Raw genomic sequence first — 26,121 nt, 5'->3', positions numbered from 1 at the left:
GCTGGGGACATTAATATATCACTGTTGCATTTAGGATCATATAGTAATGAGTCAAAGGAAAAGATTAGGTAGAACAAGCAAGAGACCACAAATATTCTTAAGCAGGCAAATACTTTTGGATTCCCCCCAAAAAGAGTCATTCAGTACAATAGGCTAGACCAAAGTCAATGGGCAAAAAGTCTTATATAGGATGAAGCACTTCTGGTAGGTAAATGGAAAAGTCTTTGCACAATGTTTTAGAAGTCTTTGAAGAATAGAAGAATCAAGTGTAGGGCCACAAGCTGATTAGACTTGTAAGTAGTAGAAGATGCGAGCAACTCTACAGTAAGAGGTAAGTTCTCTTAGACTTTGTACAGTACCTTTAAAAATGAAGAAAAGATGCAGCAGATGACTCCTGTTCCTGTGCAGTTCTGCAGATCTCACTGTTTCTGGGCCTCAGTCGTGGGGACAAGAGGGAGGATGTCGGGGGACTCCTGAACTGCACTGGGATGGTCAAAACTCGCAACCGGCAAACTTCACTTTCAGTGGCTGTTCAGTGTTTCAGCTTCTTGCGTCTACGCAAATAGGAACAACGCAGTTCCAGGCTGTCGAGATGGACTTTCCTTGCTTCTGGGGTCCCGCACTCTGTTGAGGGTGCTCAGGCTCGTTCAGTCCTGCTTCCTGGGAGTCCGGAGGATCTTCCTGGAGCTCTAGGTCAGCTTAGAAGCAACACACAAAATCTGGTGTTCCTCACCCTGGCTATACGGTTTCCAGCAGCAACTCTGTGGAAATTCAACCAGCTCCAAGATGGATATCCAGGTGGCTTACTTTGGAGTTGATTGGTCCTACTAACTCAAGGGGAGAAGTCGTCCTTGCAGGGGCTTCTCTGTCGATGTGAACTTGGTGTTTCAGCACTACAGCAGGGCTTCACCGGGCAAACCAACGGTCCAGGAGTTGCAGCAGGCGTCCTCTTCAAGTTCTTCGGTTCCTTCGTCCAGTGGTCGACTCTGCCTTCCAAGCCAAAAGCCTCGCCTTTTATTCGGTTCTCTCCCATTCAATCGAGCCTAACTGTCAGTCACCCAGCAGGGTGGCTGTCCTTGCCGGACAGTCAGCCGGCCAATCACCACAGAGTACATTTGCGTCTCCTAGGAGACTAAGCACCGGGTGTTTCGGGCACCTCCCTCACTTCCTGCCTACCGCATACACCCTGGAGCCAGTGGCAGGCTTCACTTGTGAATCCCACCAAAGGCAGAACGAACAATGGGACCAAACCAGGTTTGGTGCGCAGAGTACATCTTAAGAAGGACCTTTCCACAAAGAAATGATGAAAAAAGAAGACCGGGCCATTTTGACAAAAATGGCACCCTGGGGTGCTTTACTGCAGCTGCGAACGCAGCGCGCGGTAAATGCTCACTGCGGTAGTTAAAACGAAACCACTGCCGCCAGCCATTCAGTGAGGAAAGGTTAACATAAAAAATGTTACATGAGAAACTAGACAAAGGGGATACTAGGTAACCCCTCCAGCACCCTATTGTAAGATAGTGTGTGCTGGGTCTAGAAAGTTACAAGTGTAAGTAAAGTCAATTTCACTTTACTGCTCTGGAAAACAGTAGTTTATCCCAGAGAAGGTATTCAAACTTTTGGGAAATCTGAAAGACTTCCCTGTGCCACTACACTGAAGTTGCTGTGTGACTCAATGTAAAAGATGATGCCTATGGAGTTTGTCAGACTCCATAGCCAAAAGAAACACAGTGTGCAAAATCACATTAAAATACATGAGAGAGTGGGAGAAAAGGGTCTCACTCTCTCCAGGATAAAAAAATCAAGTTCTCAAAATCCAGCAAATTTGCTGGGGGTCTCTAAAGTGTTGGGAATTAGTACATTTCTGAGAATTCTCCCTAACAGTTGTTTTCATATGGGCACTTTTGTTTTGTTTGTCCTCTGTTACTTGCTTTGTCCATAAAGTGTGACTTAAATCCATATTCAATAAGCTTAATTGCAAGGTTTTATTCAGTTCGGTATTCAACAGATATTAAATATGCTTAATTTCAAGTTTCCATTCAGTTTGGTATTAAATATGCATTTGATATGCTGAATTTCAAGTTTCCCTTCAGCTCAGTAATTCATTACCTATTTGCAGCCCACTAGGAATGCCGCGGGTGTCTAGTAGCTTTCCCTGTCACTCATCGGTCCTTAGAGTTGTTCCTCAGTGGCTCCTGCTGCTTTCTTTCCGCTCCATAGGTTGGTAGGCCAACTCCTGCGAGCCTTGCTCGCACACTGGGCTGTCTTGAACCGCCACATTAACTCTGATACTTTTGCATGGACGAGGCCGGCATCTTTCTCCTGCTCGCTCGCAGCTCTGCCTGCTGGTTCTGTGACACACAGGCTCTCACACTTGTGACAGCCCAACCGCCCAACTCGCTTTGGGCTGTACAGGTTCTCTGGGCTGCTGGCCGGCGCCCTGGCTCCTCCACAGGTCCCACCATGGCTGCCTCCTTCGGGGAAAGGGTCTCCTGCTAGTCTTTCCCCACAGGCTTCCCAGTTACTCCCTGTGCGGTTCTGTGGCCCTCTCTTTATAAACCTGCAAGCACTTAACAGGTTGCAGGTGTTGATCCTCAATTGGGCTTGCGGACTATGATAAAGGGGACATGCCTGACTCTCACCATACTCTGCAGGTATCTTCTTCCCAGTGCCAGAGTAGTAAAATGAAGGTTAAATGTTCATTACCTTCAGTCGCCTCTTCCTTAACCCACCACTTTCAGAGGTTAAAGGTTGGGAAATGAGAGGAGAGGTTTTGCAGCAGTCCATAATGGCTGGGGAGGGGTAGGTTGGTCGTCAATAGGGAAAGGGGGATACCATGTCTCGCCTGTGGGCACCCCAATCCTCAAGGACCCTCCACCCAGGTGATCCTCCCTCGCTTCTCCACCCCCATGGTCAGGATCCAAAAGCGATGGCCTTTCCCTGGCTACCTGAGAAGTGGATGCAGGAGGTGTAGGAGTGAGAATACCCTCAGTTTTCTCACAGTTGGGAGAAGACTCCCTGAGGCGTTCCCCAGACTGCTGCCTCGTGGCAACCAGGGTACTTCTCCCTTATCGAGTCCGTGAGGTTCACGGCGTAGCTCACTCAGGTAAAACGCCATGAACATGTTGTTAGACTGAGATTGGATGGCTCCTGGTTTAACCTCCATGGCACAGAGTTACTGTAAAAATGTTCGTATATGTTTAACGTATAATATTGGGAGTGCGGTGCCTATGAAGCTATGAGGTTCAGGGCGTAGCTCACTCAGGTAAAACGCCATGATCATGTTGTTACAATGAGATTGGATGACTCCTGATTCAACCTCCATGGCTCAGAGTTATTGTAAAAATGTTGTTATATGTTTAACATATAATATTGGGAGAGCGGTGCCTATGAAGCTGTCTGCAGATCCTGTACTGGAATTCCAATTTTTACATGTGAAGACAGACTTCACACAACTCTCCGCTTGTATGACATATCTTTACTGTTTATTCCTGGTGGATGTGTTTTCTGGGTGGGTAGAGGCATATCCCTGTACAAAAGCAGACACTGTGGTCAAGAAGTTGTTATCTGAGTTTATACTTCAGTTTGTATTGCCCCTCCGTATAGACAGCGACCTTTGTACCCATTTTACTGGTCAGGTTGTTAGAGCTGTATGCAAAACTTTCGGAATAACAACAGTTCCATTGTGTGGATCACCTGCGCTCAGGTTCACATGTAGAACACTGCAATGCAATGGCCCCAATCCATGCCCCTGATTTTGTTTTCTATGCGAAACAACCCTCAGCGTAAACACAAACTGTCTGCTCGTGAAATCATCACTGGTCATCCCATGAGAATGGGAACTGCACCCCAAGCAGTTACCTACATTCAAAGTTTGTTATTAGAGGATGGCACCATAATTATATATTGTTGCATGTTGATTAAAAATGTATGATCTCTTCATGGCCAGGTCCATGAAGCTCTGCCTGAAACGGCTACTGAACCTTGCCACCCTCTACAGCCAGGACACTGGGTCCTGATGAAGGTCCATCAGCGAAAGACTGCACTCCAGCCGAGGTTTCGTGGTCCCTTTCAGGTTCTGTTGACCACAAATTATGCTGTAAATTGTGCAAGCATCCCAGCCTGGACCTATGTGACTTACACCAGTAAAGTCGCCACCCCAGTCGAGGACTTCCCCTCTGCATCCACTGATCTTCATCAGTATAGATCCAGTTCCACCATGACCTCCCACACCACCACCGCCAGTGACATCTTCGAGTGTTTGCCGATGCCAGTCTCTTCCAGGGTTTCTGGAATAGAGCAGCCAGTATCAGAAGACAAGGGCATGGCCCTCGATCAGTCAATAAGTTCACATTCTAAATGAGTATCCGCTGCTTCTGAATCTCTTCCACGCAGTAAGGTCTCTGCAGGGGATGTTAAAGCTGCTTCATCAGGCGATTGAAAGCCCGGAGGGAATGGCCCCTGCTCAGGCCCCACTGTTGGCGTACCATCTTCATTGTCTGATCCCTCTGGATCTCACAATGCAACCTGCCAGAGGTATGCTATGTGATCTCGTAGAAAGAGACCAGAGAGTCTGTGGTGTTGAACAAAATGCCAACTGGCCAAGTCACTTGCTTTGGATCTGTCTTCTCAACAGCGATGAATCCCTCTGAGGTGGCAGTCCGCTGGCAAAGAGTAAATGCCACTGCTGCTGATTCATTAGCATCTGCAAGTTACAGCCCCTGCTGCTATCATTTGTTGATAATTCTGGATTATGTTTTCCAGTACCTGTGTCGTTGGAACGCTGATACGTACTTTCTTGCATCTTTATAAAGCCCAAAAACTTTGACCTGGAAGTTTGGTATAGCGGATTTCATTTGCCTGTGTCCTGTATCCTACAAGCTTTGATGAACTGAAGAAAACTTAGTCTGCAAACCACAAAGCTGTTGTCCTTAGCGTACGACTTGATTTCAGAATTTGGATATTCAAAGAGTACTTTGACCCCTTTCTGCCTTATGCCCCACCAGTTCTGCTTTCCCCATTGTGAGTTACACTCGGTCTCTTGTTGTTCTTTGCTTTCTGTTGGATATATTTTGAGGTTATATCTATAACTGTCAGATTTCGATCTCACCTTCTTGGACTTGGTGTCGGAGTCAGAATCTTCCTTCTTGGTCTTCCCGTCTTTAGTTGAGAAGAGATCAGGCCTTTCACTCCAGGCCGCCACCGTGCCAACCCAGTAATGAATTTGGGGGCACGGGGGCCACCCGGAGAGCTGGGTCTATAGGGAAAAAAACCTTTTTGCAAGGGCAAAAACCTTGTGGATAGTAAGTCCTTGTGTTCCCAGTGGCAGAAGTAACGTGAAACATCAAACACGGAAAATGGACAGGAGGATGCAGCTGAATACAGTCCTTGTTGGAATCCAGCTGGAGCGTGCAGTAAGTCTCAGCACAACAATGAGGGAGAACAGGAACTCGAGTGCAGAGCACCGAGAGAGGGGCTGGGATGGAACGGTGTGAAGCAGCGGAGAAGCGCGAGCGAGTAGGAACAGAACCCAGGGAACTGGGAGAGCAGGAACCAGATAAGGAAAACCCAGGGAGAATACCAAGTGACAGGAGGGAGAACGAGTAACAATGGAGATGAGCTTCAGGAGCAAACAAACAGCGTACCACAACAGAAAGGCAGTTGCAACGCGTTGCTCACCCATGTTTCTGGGTATTTGTTGGCATGGATGAGAAGCATAGTAAATGACGCGGACGTGATGATCGCGCTAGGCTACGGTCCGCGACCATCTTGGATCTCGAAGGGCAGCTCCACCATTGCCATAACGACCTCTGTACATGTAATTGCCAATGCGGCTGTACTCGCTGTGTAACATTCAGAGATGTTGCAATTACTTATAGTGTTGAGACTAATTTCAGAATATTGCCGCCTAATTATCTCTACCAGGGACACCAACAACAAACAAATACTAGACTTAATACACTCTGAATAGATGGCTCATGCCCTCCTGTGGTATCTTATGTACAATACCACATTATGCCCTTTTGGCTGAGTTTCAACAAATGTAAAGTATGCAATTAAAATACAACACATTCATTCAGCCTCTCTAAATAAAACAATTCACTGCGTCTACTTTCCTTTGAAATATTTCTTACTGCACGTCTGCATCTCTCTATGCATGTCAAATCAAAGAGACTGAATGCATAATAAATATAATGAGACTAAATTACTTTTTTGAATTTGTTCTTTATCATAAAATAAAATTATGCAAGTTATACAGAGTGACATTTATGCCCACATTGTACATCACAGTGCAAGTAAGTTTTTTTTCGTGCAATGGCTTTCAGCGCTCTGTGTGCCAAGTTCTGCTACATCAACCTTGGTTTTGTAAAACTTGGCAAGAAAAATACCCTTAAACAAAAACACCAAGACTTTGAGAAATATGAATATAGAATGACATTTACATTTAAATTCGAATTTCTAATGCAGCACCTAAAATTAACTGAACTATTTGAGCTAAACTAAGTTACCACTCACTCCACCCGCCCCTCAATTCACTTAATAATTGCCAGATTAAGCAGGCGATATTCCCCGACTCAGCTTGGCAGTTTCCAGAGTCAACCCAGATAAGGTTGCTCGAGATTTTGCAGCCCTTCCAATCCAGGAGAGACAGCTTCAGCTTTAGTCAGCTTGCAAGCACTGAACTTGGTCTGCCCAGATCCAGCCCTCTGCTTCTTCGTCAGTCGGTGCTAGAAGAGAAATGCCTCTCTACTCTGTCTCAAAACCCTTTTTATGAAACCCCTTGTCAATCACGAGCACCTCCCCTTGTCCAGCTCATCCCACTAAGAATCACACGATTTCTTCTTCTATGCTCTCCATTATTGTGTTACCTGCATTGCTGTAGAGCAAAATGAAATGTTTCTCTTGCGCTTTAGGCTCCAAAACAAAGCCATGTTTTTAGTAGAAGGGATCTTCCCATTTTTCAGCTTACCACACAGCGCAGATTCAGCCTGCACGTTTAAAGTTCATTTTTCCTCCCATTTTCAGAGCATTATGCATTTTCATCAGTCTGCATCCAGATTATTTTTTGATCTAATTTGCACTAAATGTTATTATGAGAATCTGTTACATGTTAAATGGGGTTGAGTTAAAGAATATTTTAGATTTAGGTTATATTATATTTAGTGCAGTTAAGTTCATTGAAATTGCATTCTGAAGCAAAGTGCAATTTTCTAGCATGTGCTCTGTGCATTGGCCTCTATTTAATTCTGCCTGAGACTCACACTCTTGAGTCCAGCAAAGCGTTCCATACCCTTGGCCCTAGCTGAAACTCAAACCCTCGCTAAAATGTGAATGTGGAATATGGAGTCCATATGTTGAAATGGTGAGTCTAGATGTTGAAATGTGGAGCTCATAGTCCTACACTTCCCAATACTGGATTGGTCTCAGAACCTCCCTATGTTACCTTCCCCTCTTTGCCTTCTCATGGCAGCACTTTTGTTCCTCTTCTCCTACACTTTTCCTCCTATCTGCATCTTGTTTCCCTTCCTTCCCTCTCCTTATCTCTCCATTATCCACCTCCTCCGTCACTCTCGTTTTCTTCCTCCTTATTTCTATTGGTTTCTTGTCTTTAGCTTTCCTTTTATCACCTTCCTGATGGTGCCTTCCTCCTTCATGAGCCCTCGCTCCTGTGACACCTTCCTTACCCTGCAAACACCTTCATCCATCCTCTTAATGGTTCCCCTTTTTTTGCTTTCTTCTTCCAAACTTCTTCCTGCACTTTGCATGTTTGTTTGTACTTGTTCCCCTCTCTCTCTGTTCCCCTCTCTTCTCGTCCCGCCTGTTTTCCCTCCTTTAATTCACTGGTCTGTGGGTAGGAAAGCTCACTAAATATTTTAGTGAGTGCACATGCAGAGGACTTCTAGATTGGGTTTAGGGATTGGTTTCGATCCTTTGTCTAATCCTTGAATCCCAGTGTAGCCAAGGAACGTCTTGTTGACTCTAATCAACCTGCAGCTCCGCAAGATTAGTGCACAGATGTTTGGGCCGCTATCTTGGAATTAGGTGGCCCTGTCGTTGCTGTCCCTGGTTCTTAAAACGCCCCCTTGCTTCCTTGTCTCACCCGTGACAGTACTACTGACTGTTTGCAAACAGAGCAGCGGCTTTTGTTTTCTCCATTCTTGGATTAGCTGGCCACACGTATGTGCCTGTTGTTTCTCTGTTGTGGTTTGTGTGCTGAAATCGTGGTTTGGGTGTGCGCATGTCTGAAAACATGGCAGTAAAACTGCACTACTGTTTCCTTCAATGGAGCATCCTTCAGCACCAGTGCAGAATCAAGGAATGGATGGGGAGAGACCATGCAAGAATCGCCATGTACCACCTCTGGGTCAACATCATGTAGAAAATGGTCTCATCTGGGCCCCAGGGCCTCTTTTTCCCCACTTCCTGACAACAGATATGCGACTGTCACATCCCCCTGTACTGAAGGGTAAAAGGGAAAGCCTCTGGCTATGTGTTTACGTCGTTGTTCACAATACAGCAGAGTGACTGAATATCTGATCTGTCCCTGGAGTCTTTGGATCCTTGAGGAGGTTTAGCTTTGTTTTTTTCTGATCTGCAAGAGAATATCTTGTTAACGTTTTGTGAATTAGTAAATTAAGCAAAATAACTAAACCCCTTCAGTGCCAAAGGCGAGGTATCTCATCCTTGGGATTACCTCCCTGTTGCCAAGAACGAGATAGCTCGTCCTTGGCACTTAAGGGGTTAACGAAACAGAAAAGGTTAGAAGATATTGAATGGTGAAATACCAAAATCACCAAAAAAAGGCCTTGGTACTGGGGGGAGAAACTAATGAAAGGTTAAAAAGGACTGAATAAGTGCTAGAAATAATTGAATTCTAGATTTTTTAGAAAGCTACTTTAGAGCCGTAGGGCTAAATAGTATTTAGATCCTAGAACCTGACAAAGCTAACTTTTTAGAAGTATACACTGTTCAATATAGATACATTTGAACAGTTTTAAATTACAAATGCTACATCACATGCACTTGCTAGTTTCTGTTCTTGAACACCTTTTCCCTGTCCTTTGGCTGATCCAATCCTTCCTCATGTAGAATGCATTGACTAGGTCAAGAGTTCTAAGTAGGCTAAGCCACTGTGCTCAAGATCTAGGGCTTAAGTACTGGTAACCCTTTAATAAAGGCAGAATATTCAGCAACAAGCTGGCTCACTCTCTCCCTTTTTGTCACATGTGCCTTCTCTTTCCAGCTTTACCTATGTGGCCAGCAGTTCTACTGCATGTTCATGAAACGGGCTGTCTACAGCTGGCGTAACTGGAAGATGGTGGTGGCGCAGTTCCTGGTGCCGCTGATTTTCACCACCTTTGCCCTGATTGTGGCCAAGACCTTTCCGGGCCCACAAGACTCTCCTGCGCTGGCGCTCGTCTTGAATCCATATGGCCAGACGGTGGTGCCATATTCGCTCACAGCGGATGCTTCGCCATTGACTCAAAGACTTGCAACGCTGTACGCAAATCAACTCGGCGCACACAATGCATTGCCACAGGAGGTGCTGGGTGAGTCTGGCAATTGAAAATAACCGTTTTTGTGGTTGCTTTCTAATATTTAGGAAATGTGAAACTGAATATTAAAGACATTGGAGGAATCTTTAAGTGTCACTAACCATGCCTTACCTAGTCTTAGTTTGGCGCTCTGAGGCATTTGCTACTTGTAGCTACCTGCTCTGTTTGAGGCAAAGTTGCACTGCTCCTATTGTGTATTTGTGGGAAGTTTGCTCTGCTGTACCTCTCCCTCTGTATGAAGAAAAGAGGTGTTGCTGTGTGTTTGCATATGTTTGGGTGTGTGCGTGCACATGCGTGTGCAAGTTGACTTCAGTTTCCAGCTTTAACAATGATTCCATGATGAAGATGATGACGACAGTTAATCGTTTGTGTGTATATTAGATGGCATTGCATTGGTCTGTTTGGCTTCAGCGAAAATGTGCCCTACTTCAGTGTTGTATTTCATTTGCAGGTGACTTGCAGGAATACCTTATTGGAAAGGCCTCTGAGGAAGGTGGGGCTTTCAGTGAACACTGTGTGGCTGCAGCTTCTTTGGTGGACTTTGACAATGGCACCATCATCACTGCCTTTTTCAACAACCAGGCATATCATGCTGCTTCCTCGGCTCTGCTGCTGGCAGACAACGCAATCCTGAAGCTGCTAGCTGGCCCCAGTGCCTCGATCTCCGTCACTAACTACCCGCAGCTGCGATCTACAAAGGAGACTGCCAAGGACCAACTCAGGGAGTAGGTTGTCTTGATTGCATTCTAATGTGTCACGAATGAGTCCTCTATAAAGAGAGCTTCTTATAAATGGTCTACAGAAGCAAAGTGTTACTTTGTCCGGAATTGCATTTTAGCATGTTTATCGATTCCCCCAGCCCAAATATTTACTTTTGTTTTTAGTCTGGTTACCCCATTCCCTCTAACATTCCAAGATCCCTTTTTTAATGTTGAATGAAGGGCATATTTATAGCTAAGAATGCAGAGCCTGCCACATATATTTCCCAGACCAAAAGTGTATCTTCTTTGGTTGGCGAGTTAGTGTGCATTAAATTATCTGGTGTCAGGGACTAACCCCAAAATTAGCGTAATGCTGTGGTGGAGAAATTAAGTCCAATGCCTCACTGCCCGGCGGTCCTTGAATTTCCCACCCTACATCCGGAGTTGCCAGCTGTATAACAAATGCTTCCGTTCCTTCATCATAGAGACACCAACAAAAGAGGCAAGTGAGACACCAGCTGAAAACTATCTAGTGGTTCTCATTAACAAAACAGTTATATTCTCCCAGGTTACAAGACAAAAAGGAGAAGCAATTAACTTTGTAGATTAATGAGGTACAAATGTGAGCCTTGGTTTCCAGCTGCACCTCCTCCCCCCCCAAAATAGGTTGGAGCTTGTACTATTTAAGAATTGTTTTCATTGAAAAAATGAAATCCAATGTCTGATAGTGGATCAAATAATAGGTTGCAATGAATATCTTTGAGTCTTTTCCGAGTAATGTTAATTAACCATTGCTCTAATTAAAGTGTTGAGCCAACACATGTTTGAAGCTTTACTCTTGCTCAGGGCTCTAATACAAAGATCCAATCTCCTGAGTTAGTGGCAAAAAACTTCATCATATCATATTTAAAAAAAATATATCCGTACCCATTGTAAAGTGCAACAAAGTATGAAAAAGTGAAAAAAATCAAAATAATAATAAAAAGCATGACAGTCATTGGTTGGTGTAACAAAATTCCAATAAAGTATATGGAATAGAAATATGCACATATATTAATAAAAATATAAGTTGCATGGAGAAACAAAGAGAAACAGTACATTTTTTATTTTTTATTAATGACTAATAAATCAAAGAAAACCATGCTAATTAGTAGTCTTCCTCCACCGGTATCATTTCATGCATATGAGTTTCATGCAATGTATATGAGAGAATTTCGAGTACTGGTTTTTATAAGAGAATTTCCACCATATTGTTAAATTAAATGCTGATCCCCCCCCATTTGCTTGTGAGTGAATATTTTTATTACGGTGTTCATTAAACTGGTTATCATCACTGTGATGCATATATAAAGAAGGAAATTAACAAATGAGCCTTAAGTGTATACACTAACACGATACCTGTGTGTCATATATCTTGTGGTTCCCTTGCTTTACTTGTTTTATATTGTAAGCATCTGAAATCGAAGCAATACTTTACTCTCAAGGTAGAGTGGCTTGCACTGATAATGAGTAACAATAATTGTGTGAGTGTACGTGCATGGCCGTGATTGCTACTGACCGTGTAGTACTGGTTTACGCCTTAGGTAAAAAGCATGCTGTTTTCATATCTTCTTCTGTTTAACGAAATGGGAAGTTTTTTACTTGCACATTATAATGTACATGTGGACAAACTCCTAGAAGGTTGGGAAAAAAATATATAAAGTCATTCAAAGCCATAAGACATGGTATACCCTTATGAAAATCCTTGTCAATTTCAATTTTCTGATCAATTTAAATAATAATAGGTGTCAGTTATATTGATTATTTTTAAGGGTGAGTAAGTCATAACTTTTATTAAGGATCATTTTGTCAGAATCTCCTAATTGGTAGTCCGATAAATTCAGAATTAGGTTGGTATAGTTCTCACTTTGATCTATCTGTTTCGATTTTTGGACCTGGTAGTGATATTGTATTTGTGTTCTTTTCCTTTTGCTCTTTTCCTTTGCTCTCTTACCGCTTGTGTGTTTGTCGTCTCATTTGGCAGGGGGCTCTGAGAATGTTACTCTTTTCTTTGGATAACTTCTGCTCTCTAAATGATTTGTGCATCTGGTTGCTAGATTTCCTCTAAAAATATGTTGTCTTACAATTAATTGTAATTAATATGAGTCAGATTAGTTGAATTATTTGCTTAAGACTCCCCTTCACTGTTTGCATCCTTGCTTTCTGCATCTGAGCTTATAGGTGTGGTAGGTGGTGTGTTGTTGATGAATTGTGATCTATGGTCATATTTGTTTTGAATAGTCTATAGTGTAAACTCTACCCTATCTGTAGTCTCTTTCATCTCTGAAATTTGTTTTGGTTTTCTTCAACTTAAGCTCATCTGGAATGGGGTTATATATCCGTACTATTGCTTTACAAGGATTTAAAACATTATATTAAAAGCAAACCAGATTTAGTTTTTACCAAAATAATCAATTTAGGACAAATGATTTCTCACAATTCTCTATGCACTCTACACACAGAGTGTCAAGATCGGTGGTTAAGCAAACCAGAAGGCTTCTACAAATGTGGCACATGCAACATCACTGGTTATGCAGTGAACAAGGTTGCTCAGTATAAAACCTATACCCACAGATTGATTCAGAGCCATGGGTTTTTAAATTGTAGATCAACCTTTATTTACTGCATCGTTTGTATATGTAACAAGTTCTACGTGGGGAGCACAAAGAGAGAACTAAGTTTGAGGATTTGTGAACATCTGTACGCCATCCAAACCGGCAACTCACAATATCTGCTCGCACAGCACTGGCCATCAAAACACCCAGATGTTGCCTTCAAATGAATACACTTTTTTGGACTCAGGAAATTAATCTGAGAACCAAAGTGAGACAACAGCGAAGTATTCAAGACAGCCTGTTGTGACCAACAGGTAAGCCACCTGCACTCTTGCCAGACATAGTCCCTTACAAACTTACTAGAGTTGTGTTTTATACTTTCAAAAACACAAATGTTCATCAAATCTTGATAAAACAATATTTCTTTTATTGCATTATTACCAGCATGTCCCATTCCTGGGCATTAAACTAATGTCACATCAAACATGTCACATCAAACACATAATAAATGTTCTTAACAAATCCAAAGTAAAGTATCACATCACTTTACCTTCACAGAAAATGCAAATTCCTTACATACAGTCAACTGAAACACCCAGTCTGCTGCCTCACGGTCCGTGTTTTTGCTTGGTACAAACCAAGAGATCGAAGCCTCCTTTGTGGATTTCTGAGAACAAAGGACCACACAGTGGGATCCTTATCGATTGAAGCTAGGTTGTATTTCCCTCGAGCATACTTAGAACTATTTGAGGTGAACAGATGAACACTTGTGTGAATATATTTAGGCATGGGCTATTCTAAAAAAATACAGTGTTGAGTTGACTGTATGTAAGGAATTTTCATTTTTGCTGAAGCACAAGTGATGTGATACTTTCCTTTGGATTTGTTAAGAACATTTATTAAGTGTTTGTACAGTCTTGTGTGGGGAGTTCTCGTGTTTCGCTCCTCGAAATTCGATACATTTTTTGCTATTTTTGCGAGAATTTGTCTCGATTCTTCATCTTTTTCAGTCATGTTGTGACTATTGGCAGCAGGCACCCATTGCCGCAGGAGATTATTGTTGTGACTATTGGCAGCAGGGACCCATTGCCGCAGGAAATTGTTGTCCATCGTCAGATCTCCGATGCCACAAGGAAAAGCCTCTTCAGGGCCCTTGAAAATTGTGGCCTGAAGAACATCTTCATCGAAGAGTGGCACCTCAAGTGCATCTACTGCTTACATCCCGACCCCGATGCAGACGGATGTTCGATATGCCAGGCCTTCTCCTGCCAAGACACAGAAGGACCGCCATAGGGGGTTAGTGGCGTGGATCGAGGATGGGAAGGGCTCTGATTCGGCCTGCGGGCCTAGTCATGCCTCTTCCACGGTCAGCAGACCCAAAGAGTATGCTCCCTTTGACAAAAAGAGGTCAAGATCTTTGAGAACACTGCCCTAGTCTGCGGGACCTAGATCGGAGAGACACCAGTCACCTTCAGTCTGTTGACGGTTAGCATACCATCCAGCGGACAGGTTCCGTTCATGACGAAATCGATGACTCCAACGGCTAAGTTTAAGACCTCGTCAAAGGGCATGTCGTCCAAGGGGTTCTATGTCATTTCATTGCCTGCCTGTTCATCCCCAGGCTTTTTAACGTGCACATTCCATCGAATGTGCTCGTTTTATTTTTATTTGTTTTTGGGGGGATTACCCCCCAACCCCTCCCACACTTATACTCCTACGTCCCGTCCCCTTTCCTCCATACTTATGGGACATTCCTCCCTCCTGTGGGACGGGACCGGAGCTCTTTGTAAAAGCATCCAAAAAAATGTTAACTTTTTTTAGTCCTTCCTCTCTTTCTACATGGGGCCCGGCACGCGGCCGTAAGCCCGCCCATCTCGGCTCTGCATCACCCATCAGTCCTTTTCTCCGCTCGTTTGAGACTGGATGCGCTTGCATCCCCGGAAAATCTTCCCTTTTTCCTCCTCTCTGGCTCTCGCTAGCGATCGTGTGTCTGTCGTTCAAACTAGACTTTCCAGCTTGTTCATCGTGTCACCAACGCTTCGCGAGGGCAGATCCCCATCCTGTTTGTCTAGAGTGTTTGGGTCCGGACCACCATTAGGACTCCTGGGTTTTATTGCGATTCCCTTTCGGTCCGGGCACTTCAACGTCGGTTGGAACGGTGGGAGGAGATGTTTCGACGTACTCCTCCTTCGCATTTTCAAGCATTTATCGATGAAAAGAAGAAACGCCCGGTAAGTTCTTTACTTTTCATAACACCCCGGCCGGGAGATACCTTTCTGGGCTCTTCCCGAGCCGGGAGGAGTGTTGGCTCTGTCACCGGGGATTGCCCCGAGGTGCCTTCCGGGCCTAATAATTGTACCAGAGTTTTCTCCGAGGGTCTCTGTAAGGGGACTGTGGATACCGGAGTACGCTCTGAGGCCCCTCCTGTGAGGGCTGCTTGTAGACCCAGTTCTACTAAGTCGTGGGGTACCGGAGCTCGCTCTGAGGCCTTGTTATCGGCTTCTCTCAAAAGTACTGGGGTGCGCCCCGAGGCCTTGGCTGGGCTTGGTGTTACCGAACGAATGTTCGAGGCCAGCGCTAGTAAGGCTGTTACCGGACCTGGGTCCTAGGTCCCTCGTACAGAGGCTAACGTAACCAACATTTCTGAGAGGCCTGGCAAGGCCTTATCGGTGAAAGTTGTTTCTCACCGTTCCTGCTCTTGTGGCAACGCCAGAACTGTTGAGGGGGCAAGGAGTGAAAGTTTTTCCTTTACTGGCAGTGCCGAGGTCCTTTCTTAGAAGGCTAGTTTGGCTATTGGTATGTCGCACAAACATTCCAGGCCTCATAGTACTGGCTCAGCCGAGGTTCCTTATGTAAAGGCTAAAATTAAGACCCCTGATCCATCGACGGGGACCCCTGCCTCACTTCCTCATGTGGCGCAGTTCCCCTCAGCTGATGGCAAAATGGCGGCCGTTCCCGCCACAAACACGGTGGCCATGTTGGGTGCTTCCCCTTCAACTACGCCATCGGCCTCAGGTGTAGGAGTTGGTTCTGTGGGTGAACATAAAATTCCTTGTGCGCATCCGTTTCGCCCGGTTTACGACTGGAACGCTCGGATGCCCCTTCCGCACAATGTCTTGTTGCCTGTGGGTTCGGCACCCTTGATTTTTGTGGATACATCGGGGGATGGTCTTGTGTGGCAACCCTCCCCTTTGCGTCAACAATTTTGACAGAGGAACCAGATGCTATTATTGGGGCAATATATGACATATCGGAGGGGGGGGGCTTGAGATCTCTAGATTATATGAGATGGTGATGTCTAGGGTCGGGAAGGAATTAGTACATTTAAGATCGGAATGGGAAGCGGGAGCCCCTATAGAGGATGGGATGTGGGAACGTGCCTTGGCATACCACAAGAAAGTGTCAAGAAATGCCAGATTAAAACAAATACAGTTTTATATAATACGCACAGGGCATACATGGACCCCTCTGAGGATATCTAAAGTTTAAAAACGTTGGGCGCCAGGCGTGTCCTAAGTGTGATGAGGAGAACGCCGACATGATACACATGTTTTGGGCATGCCCGGTAATTGAATGCTTCTGGAGTGAAGTAGCACAAATACTAGAGGAGAAAGGGGTCACGCTCATCATAGATACAGTCTGGGCCTGCTTGCTGGGTGGTTTCCCCAGATCACCGAAATTTAAAAATGTCGGTAAATTGAAAGATTTGCCATATGTGCTTGCCAAACGAAGGATAGCCATGGGGTGGAAGAAGTGTCACAAACCACGGGTGGAGGTGTGGTGGAAAGAATTACAGAAATGGGCAGAGGCTGAAACGATGGTATGGCAGGAGACGAGCAGCATGAGTGGGGAGGAGGAAATGGGCTCTCTGATGGCATGGAAATCATTGATAGCGGAAATGTTCGGAGTAGTATCGGATCCAACGGAATCCGAGGGCAGCGAAACTCTGCCACACAAAGCAGATACTGAATGCAAAGAACAAACAGGCTCATAAAGAGGGGTGGGATTGGGAGAGCAGTGACTAAAAACTAAATGTGTTTATTGGAATTGTTATAAATTGCACTGCAAGTTTGGTTTGTATTGTTGTTTGGTTTGAATAAAATTATTAAAGATATTAAAAAAAAAAAAAACCTCCCCTTTGCGTCCCTGGAATTATCCTCCTCATGAGAGTCCTCCTCCGGTAGCTCCAAAACCGTCTCCGGAGGATGCCTTTTTCGGCCAACTTCAGACGCTATTGCGTACCGAACCCATGAGAGAGTATTTCAAGGGTCTTTTTAGGGAGATATGCCTGCCTGCGCCTCCAGCTCCACCCGCTCCTCCGGTGGCTCCGCCGGTGGCTCTGCCGGTGGCTCTGCCGGCACAGCCCTTGCCTGCGGTGCCTCCCCCGACCCTTCTGCCCTTGCCTCCATTGTCCCCTGTGGACAAGGTAGTGCCTGACACAGTTCAGCAAGATCCTGACCTGTCGGATGATGCGCAGGGCGATCAGGACAGTGGAGACCAACCCCGCTCTATTAGAGCTTTTCATGACCGGGTACTGGACATGATGTGCCTATTGGATGTTCCAGTGCCCGAGGCACCAGCTCCGCAGGAGGGTGTGCTTTCGGGGGCGTTCACCATGTCTCCTTCAGAGCGTACTGGCCTGTTATTGCAGAAGAACGTTTTGGCCGAGGTCCATAGGGTCTGGGAAAAGCCACACTCTGGACTTTTTGTCAATAAGAAAATTGACGCGCAAAACAGGCTGCATTCTTCGGAAGAGGTGGCCCCGTCATCTTGTCTGCCCCCCTCCTCCACAGTGGTGGCTGCGGCCACTTTACAGTCCAGGCCTACAGCATCCTCTTCTACGACGGCTACTCAGGTTCTGGGGAAGGACGACAAGCTCCTCGACTCTCTTGGGAGGAAGATTTTCGCTAACTCTGCCTTGCAGCTCCGGCAGGCTAATGCGGAACTGGTGTTAGCGGGGCCGAATATGAAGATGTGGAAAGGTCTGTCGGAGTTCGAGGAGTTCATTCTGGTCGAGAAGCTAGAATATTTTAAGGCAGGTTTATCCGATGCCAGAGTCTTGGCCCAGGATCTGCTTGAGGCTGCGGCTCATCACGTCGGCTCAAGGCCTTATGCTGGGAGTTGACACCTCTCGACAGGCATGGTTGCATACCACCAGGTTCTCAAAGGAGGTGCAGGACAAGGTGTTGGACCTGCCGTTTTACGGTAAGGAGCTTTTACATTCCACAACGGATGTGGAGCTCAGCCAGAACGAAGGACAGCGCCCAGACAGCTAAGTCCTTGTCCGTCCTGGTTGAAACCCCTTTTAGGTCCCAGAGACCGTTGTCGCAAAGCCGGCCCTCCTCTGGTTTCAGGGGGTTTCTAGACCTGAAATCCCGCAGAGTGGATACTCCTTTGGGTATAACCACCGGAGGCAGCAACAGACTCGATTTTTCTCCCACTCCTCAGCCTCCTCCTCAGGTTCAGGTGGTAACACCACTGAAAAGCCTACCAAATGAGGGTTCTCCGTGCTCGCACGAGACCCAGGTAGGAGGACACATCGCGTCTCATTGGGAGGCGTGGCAGACCATCACCGCGGACAGGTGGGTCTTGTCAGTCGGGCGGGCTTCCTCTTACCCTTACCCCCTACCTCACCCTTCAACCCTCCTTTCCAGCAGTCTGGATCGCCCTCCCTAAAAGCCGAGGTGCAGAAACTGCTGGACCTCAGAGCTGTGGAACCCGTTCCCCTTGGGGAGCGAGGGGAGGGCTTCTACTCCCGGCTGTTTATGGTGCCCAAACCCAACCAGGCTGGCCTGCGCACCATCCTAGACCTTTCCCAGTTCAATCTTTTCCTACCCCACGAGAAATTCAAGATGATCACGCCCGGCCAGATGGGTCCTCCTTGCAGATGGACGATTGGCTCAGCGTGGTGGACCTTCAGGATGTGTACATGCATATTCTGATCTGGAGTCCACACAGGAGATATCTCCGTTTCTCTGTGAGATAGGAGCACTTTCAGTTTTGAGTGCTTCCTTTTGGCCTCAGCTCGGCACTGCGTGTCTTTACGAAGATGATGTCGGTGATCGCGGCCTATCTTTATCTGCAGGGTATCCATGTGTATCCGTATTTGGACGACTGGCTCTTACGCAGCCCTTGGACGTTGAAAGCCGCCTGCAATCTTCAGTCTCTCCTCCAGCTCCTGTTCCGCCTCGGGCTGTCAGTGAACTGGCGGAAATCTTCCATGATGGTCTCTCAGGACTTGATTTTCCTGGGTTCTCGCTGGAACACAGTCGACTGCAGGGTGTCCCTGCCCGGGGACAGAATGGCAGATCTGTTGGCCAAGTGTCAGATGTTTGCGCAGTCGGAGAGCATGTCAGCCTGGTGGTTCCAGAGGCTGCTGGGCCTCATGGCCTTGTGCGTTTTGGCTCTTCCTCTTGCTCGTCTCAAGATGAGGCGGACTCAGATGGCTCTTCGGAGTTCTTGGCTTTAGGCTGTGGATCCGGACTCCAAGTTGATAACGATTCTGGCTTCCATGAGAGCGTACCTGGACTTGTGGTCGTCTCTCAGCAACCTGTCTGTTGGGGCGGGTTTTCAGGACTCAGCCCCAATGGTAACGGTCATGACGGACTCCTCCCTTCTGCGGTGGGGTGCAACGTTGGATCTTTTTCAGGTCTCGGATCTTTGGTTGCCTCAGGACAAGCTCCTCCACATAAATCATCTGGAGCTTCTGACGATCTTTCTAACGCTCAAGGCGTCATTGCCAACAAGGTGGTCTGTATTAACATGGACAATGTGGTGTTGATGTAATCCATCAACAAGCAAGGGGGCACCATGTCTCCCCCTCTCATGTACCTGTCCATCCAGATTTGGGAATGGGTGGTTCGTCATGGTATCTGGCTACTTGCAGTACACATCCCGAGCCAGCTGAATGTCACGGCATATGCCCTCAGTTGGCGGACGATGATCAGCTATGAGTGGGAGATGAAGGGGGAGGTCCTCTCGTGGATTTTCCTGCGCTGGGGCACCCTGGAAGTGTACCTCTTCGCTACGGCGGCGAACAAGAAGCTTCCTCTGTATGCCTCCAGAAATGGACTGGAAACCTCCTCTCTGGCGGATGCTCTCGAGATTCCATGGCACAACATGAAGGCTTATGCCTTCCCGCCTCTGCCTCTAGTTAATCGGACGATTTGCAAATTGAAGAACTCGGGGAACTGTTCTCTTCTACTCATAGCCCCGTGGTGGCCGGCCAGGTTTTGGTTCTCAGAACTTCAACACCTTTCTGTGTATCCGCCGATCAGGTTACCGGTGACCCCCGATCTTCTTCACCAGGGGGAACAACAACTGTGGCACCCCTCCCCACAATCACTCAGCTTGGCGGCATGGTGCCCGAGTTCAGGTCTTTAGAACATCTTAGCCTGTCTGCGGATAACATGCGCATTATTCAGGCAGCCAGAAAACCCTTGACTAGGTCTCAGTACAGAAGCAAATGGCTCAGGTTCTGTCATTGGTGTTTAAACAAACAGCTGGAGCCAAGGAGGGCTACAATTGACACGGTACTGTCCTTTGTATCCCACTTAGCAGAGTCGGGTGTTCACGTTCTGTCATGTAGAACTTTCCGCCTACCTATCTACGGACCAATGCTCTTACTCTCTGTCTAATCCAGTGGTTAAGAGACATTTTGTAGGATTGACGCGCCCTTATCCTCCGATTCGTAGTCCGCACCCGGCATGGGATCTAAATGTGGTCCTGACGGCGTTGCGCCATATACTTTTCGAACCAATGGCCATGGTGGACCTCAAGCACCTGTCATGGAAGATGTCCTTTTTGGTTGCCGTCACTTCAGCAAGGCGCGTGAGTGAGCTCCAGGCTTTATCGGTGGAGCATCCCTTCTTGTTTTTTCACAAGGATAAGGTAGTCCTATGGACAAATCCTGCTTTCCTGCCGAAGGTGGTCTCTGATTTCCATCTGAACCAGTCTATCTTCCTGCCGGTCTTTTTTCCGAACCCCGCTTTAGAGGCGGAAAGGGTTCTGCATTGTCTGGATGTTACAAGGGGTCTTAAATTCTATCTGGACAGAACATCCAAATTTAGGAGCTCTTCTCAACTGTTCGTGACCTTTGGTATCCACAAGGTTAGCAGGCCTCTAAGGCGACTATCTCCCGATGGATCGCTGCCTGCATTACGGAGTCTTACACCGTCCAAGGGCTGAAGCCTCCTAAAGGTATTCATTTATACCTGGTGCGGGGCAAGGCAGCAGCAGTTGCCTTTCAAAAATATGTCCCCTGGGAGACCATCGCAAAGGCGGCTACTTGGGCCTCCCCATCGGCTTTTTGTAAGCATTATTTTCTAGACCTGAGCTCAAGATCTGATGCTCAGTTTGGTCATGCTGTGCTGAAGAACCTGTTTCAGTAAGGGGTTTGTTCCATCCACCCATAGTTCCTGTAAGGAGTGCTTGGGAATCTCCCATAAGTATGGAGGAAAGGGGACGGGACGTAGGAGTATAACCAGGTTACTCACAGTAAGTGACCACCTTACTCCTAGTCCATAGTCCCCTTTCCTCCATACGCCCACCCGCCGCCCCCTCTAATAAGGTTCCTCTGTTATTGCTAAAAGGTATCTGACCTGGCGATAGAAAAGGACTGATTGGCGATGCGCAGGGCGGGAGACGTGGTGGGCGGGGTTACGGCCGCGTGCCGGGCCCTGCATAGAAAGAGAGGTAGGACTAAAAAATGTTTAACCATTTTTGGATGCTTTTACAAAGCGCTCCCGTCCCGTCCCACAGGACGGAGGAATGTCCCATAAGTATGGAGGAAAGGGTACTATAAACTAGGAGTAAGGTGGTCACTACGGTGAGTAACCTGGTTATTTTTTGCTATTGCCCACCCGCCCAAACCCTTATCTGCTCTTTCCCACCCCCCTAAAAAAAATTTGATTAGCACATTCGATGGAATGTGCACATTAAAAAGCCTGGGGATGAACAGGTAGGCGATGAAAGGCTGTCGTACCGTCCAAGGACCTGTACACAGCTCCACTATCATCAGCCCTGTCATCGACACGGACGTAGTCGATGACCTCATACATCAGGGCCACTGCCCCATCGACAACCACCACGTCGATGACTTCATCTACAAAGACTGGCCTTCCGTTGACGACTTCGAGATGCCCCCAGCTCATGATTTTTTGCCTAGGCCCACGCAAGGCCACAGCGCTTTTCACCCTGTCCCCCTCTGGGACCGCCTATGATGTCGACACCACAGACACACTCCCCGAGTTCTGAGGAGGACATGCCAGAGCGATTTTACTCTGACCAGCAGGGTGATCAAGAGGAGCCTGATCCCATTTTGCCCTTCACTTCAAGGCCCAGCACCTGCACCAAGTGATATGTCATTGGACATTTTGAAAACTTTGCACATGCTGGCCTTGAGATCCTGCAGAGTCTACCAGCGGCTCCCATTCCTGCTCCAGCAAGAAGCCCTCCAAGGCCTTCTCGAGCTCAGCCGACTCCATCTCATCCGGCCCCTGTTAACCCTCAGCCATTAACGGTTGCGCCACCTCATGTGCTGGATCAAGCAGCCTAGAAGGACACTGACTCATACAATTACGACCCAGGGTATGCAAGGTATAGATGAGTTTGATGACTACATTCCCTCTGGAGGTGCCCTCCAGGGACTCTCAGCCAGGCGAGATTGTGTTATTTCATTCCATGATCTCAAGGGTGCGAAGCTATTCAATCTCATCCCTGAAGAGAAGAACAAAGGTTTCCTTTTTGAACGTTGGGAGTCCTCCAAGAGGACCATCATTTCATTTGCCTGTTGGATGACATTTGGGAGGATGGCATGTTGGTCATGAAGACTCCTAACACCTCTCATCCGAAGAGGGATCTTTTGGAGTCAAAGTACCGGGTTGCGGACTCGGCTCATAAGTACCCTCTGTTCCCAACCATCGCCGGTCTTTGCAGGCTCGGCTGCGGTTAGGAAGAGGTCCTCCAACCCGTCTTCCTCATCTATGGTTCCTCTGGACCAGGAGGGTAAGAAGCTGCATGAGACTGGGAAGCGCATCATCACAACAGTGGCATCTACGATCAAGGCCGCCATTCTCTCAAAGTATGACAGAGTTATGGTACAGGTTGGGGCCCATCCTTGACTTCCTTACAGAGGACAATAAGGTCAAGGCCCTGGCACTGTTCGAAGAAGGGGAGGTAGCCTCTGTCCATGCGATCACTGTCGCCTTGTACATCGCTGATTCGGGCTTTCATCAGCTAGAGGCAATGGAGTGACCCTCCGCCGCCAGGGTTGGCTCAAGGCCACCAACTTCCACATGGATGTACAAATAAAGGTGGTGGACATGCCATTCGTGGATGACAACATATTGGGAAGGCAGTCGACAAGACTCTACAGGCCATAAAAGCGGACACAGAGACATCACTTACTTTGGGCACTCTCCAGCAGAGGTGGCCATCATTTCGTTCTTTTGGTCAACCACCCAGGAAGCTTATAGGGGAGACTCCCAGCCTTACAGACGTGGCAACCAGGGTTGTCGTGGCCCCCCCATCCAAGATGCAGACACTGAGGCAGGTCTGAACTGGCCCATGACCCGCGCCCCCACTTCTGCACACCAGTGGGAGGCCGGTTATCGCAATTTGTTGATCACTGGCGCAAGATCTTCACAGACAAATGGATGCTCGATGCCCTTCAACAGGGCCATGCTCTGGAATTACATGACAAATGCCCTCATATACTTCCCATCCCACGACAAGAACAGCATGTGGCACAGCTGATAAAGCAGGTTCTGGTCATGCTAAACAAAGGGGCAAAAGAGCCAGTCTTTCAGTGGCTCCGGAGTGTACTCCAGATACTTACTGTTAAGGAAGAATTCGGGAGGGTGGAGACGCATTCTAGACTTGCAACGCCTCAACAGGTTCCTCAAATTCCAAAAGTTCAGGTTGGTCATCCTGCAGCATGTGCTCGACCAAATTCAGGAAGGAGATTTCCTGGCGACCCACGACTTGGAGGATGCTTACTTCTACATCCCCATATCATCGAGCACACCAGAAAGTCCTGTGTTTTGTTGTTCACAGATGCCATTACCAGTTCTTGGCCCTGCCATTCGGCCTAAAATCGGCCCGAGGCTGTTCTCCAAAAGCTTGGCTCTGGTGGCAGCGCCTCTGCTTCGAAAGGGAATCCATTTGTATCCTTACCTGGAGGATTGGCTCGTCCGATCCCGCTCTTGTGCCCTGGCAATCCGGTGCACTGCAGAGACCATCCATACCCTGACTTCTTTGGAATTCTTGAAAAACTATCAGTCCTGCGTAGTGCAAACTCATTCCTGGGTTCCCGCCTCAGCACACTTTTGTGTCTGTTGACTCCTTCAGAAGAGAGAATAAAGGCCTACCTGGGGAAGGTCCAACGGCTATCTACAGCTTCCGTTGCAACAGTCTGATATATCAAGTCCCCGCTGGGAATGTTGTCCTCCTGCATCCATCTTGTTCCTTTTTGCAGACTGCAGATGAGACCCCTTTCAACAGTTCCTAGATGCCAGATGGCAGCAAGTCACCGGTGCAAGACCGTGCCAATGGTGGTCAGAATGCCTGCACCTCTCGCATGGTGCTCCTTTTCAGATCCCCACGTATCAGGAGACATTCACAACCAGCGCATCTCTAGAGGGTTGGGTAGCCAACCAAGGACATTCTCATGCCATGCCAAAGGCCCCCCTGGCTACCAGACGAGAAGGAGTTGCACATCAACTTGCTCGAACTGTTCCCAGTTTTCTGTCCTCAAGTTTTGTCAGCCTTGGCTCCAGGGGAAGGTGGTGCGGGTCTTAACAAACAACACCACCACCATGTTTTACGTTGGGAAACAGGGCAGCATGCGCTCCCCCCGCTCTCTAGAGCCGCAGAAACGGTGGCGCAGGGCCATTGCTCAATGCATGTTTCTTGTGCCTTTTCACCTGGCTGGCGTTCAGAACATTAACACAAACTCTCTCTGCAAGAAGCTGCGATCCTGCCACGAATGGGAGCGCCAGCAAGCGTAAATTTCTCGTCTCTTCAGTGAGTGGGGTCTCCCTAAGATCGACCTTTTTGCGACAGCTACCAATGCCTAGTGTCATAGGTTTGCCAGCGGGTAACCTTAGCCAAGGAGTCTGGAGGACGCCTTCTCATTTCTTTCGGAGGGCCTATTCCTGTATGCTTTCCAGCTGATTCATCTGTTGCTACGAGCGATCAACACACTCCGATGTTGCCGCTGCAAGATGATCATCATTGCATCGGCTTGTCCCAGACAGATCTGGTACACAGACCTTCTCCATCTGTCGGTGGATCCAGCCATCCAACTGCCACCACTTCCAGACCTGCTCTCTAGAGAAGGAGGGTAAATCCTGCACCACGACCCAGCGTCTGTGAGCATCGAGACGTGACCACTGCAGCCCTAGAATTTGGACACTACTCACTGCCTTTGGAATGCAAGAAGATTCTAAACAGGGCCAGGGCCACATTTATGCTTGCTTGCTACAAACACAAGTGGAAGCGTTTTGCAGTGTGGTGTTGGCCACAGATGATTTTGCTGATGTGTATGACAACGCCACAGGTTCTCCTGTACCTGCTGTCACTGGCCAATGCTGGCCTTGCTCATGCATCTATCATAGTCCACCTGGCTGCCATATCCCGGTACACCTAGGCTACAGGCAAGCTCTCCCTGTGTTCGCACAGGCTTGATAAGGAGTTGCTCAAGGGCCTCTTCAGAACATTCCCTCTGGTGAAGGCTCCTGCCGCTGCGTGGGTGCTAAATGTGGTACTGTCGAAACTGATGGGGCCTCCGTTTGAACCTATGTATCGGGCCTCCTTGAAGTTTCTGTCATGGAAGACCGCCTTCCTAGTGGCAATCATCTTGGCCAGGCGGTGGGGGAGATAGGCTGTGTCCTCTAAATCTCCGTATATGTCACTCCATTCAGCTAAAGTGGTTCGGCGAACTCATCCTTCCTTCATGCCAAAGGTCCTGTTGGACTTTCATCTAAAAAAGCATGTGTTACTGCCAGTTTTCTTCACAAACCCTTCTTCACCTGCTGAAAGATCATTCAGCAAGGAAAGTGTGGAGTCAGATGACCCCGAGATTCTTGGCCTCACAAGTAGGGGTAGGAGGAGGGCCAAGGGAGGCTGGTCAGAGGGTGAGGGGAAAGGAAGGTGAAGGTGTACCAATGAGATCCTCCCTTGACCAAGTTCCAGTACAAGCTTCTCAGACCAAGCATGGAATCCTCAAGTCTGTGCAAGGGGATCAGTATTCTGGTCACCACAGAACAG

At 47.4% G+C, this 26,121-nt stretch overlaps 1 protein-coding gene across 6 annotated transcripts in view; it reads left to right on the top strand.

Moving 5' to 3' along the window:
• ABCA3 (ATP binding cassette subfamily A member 3) overlaps positions 1–26,121 on the top strand; it is a 1,774,001-nt gene that overhangs the window by 1,334,086 nt on the left and 413,794 nt on the right. For all 6 annotated transcript variants that reach the window (XM_069646922.1, XM_069646923.1, XM_069646920.1 and 3 more), the window contains 2 exons: positions 9,245–9,551; positions 10,009–10,282. In XM_069646922.1, the coding sequence (XP_069503023.1) occupies positions 9,245–9,551; positions 10,009–10,282 (581 nt within the window). The remainder of the gene's footprint in view (positions 1–9,244; positions 9,552–10,008; positions 10,283–26,121) is intronic.

This window comes from Ambystoma mexicanum, chromosome 2q, assembly GCF_040938575.1.
Source record: "Ambystoma mexicanum isolate Mex_15411 chromosome 2q, UKY_AmexF1_1, whole genome shotgun sequence".
Taxonomy (NCBI): domain Eukaryota; kingdom Metazoa; phylum Chordata; class Amphibia; order Caudata; family Ambystomatidae; genus Ambystoma; species Ambystoma mexicanum.
Note: the sequence above shows the minus strand (reverse complement) of the source record. Positions and strands in the feature narration are given on the sequence as shown.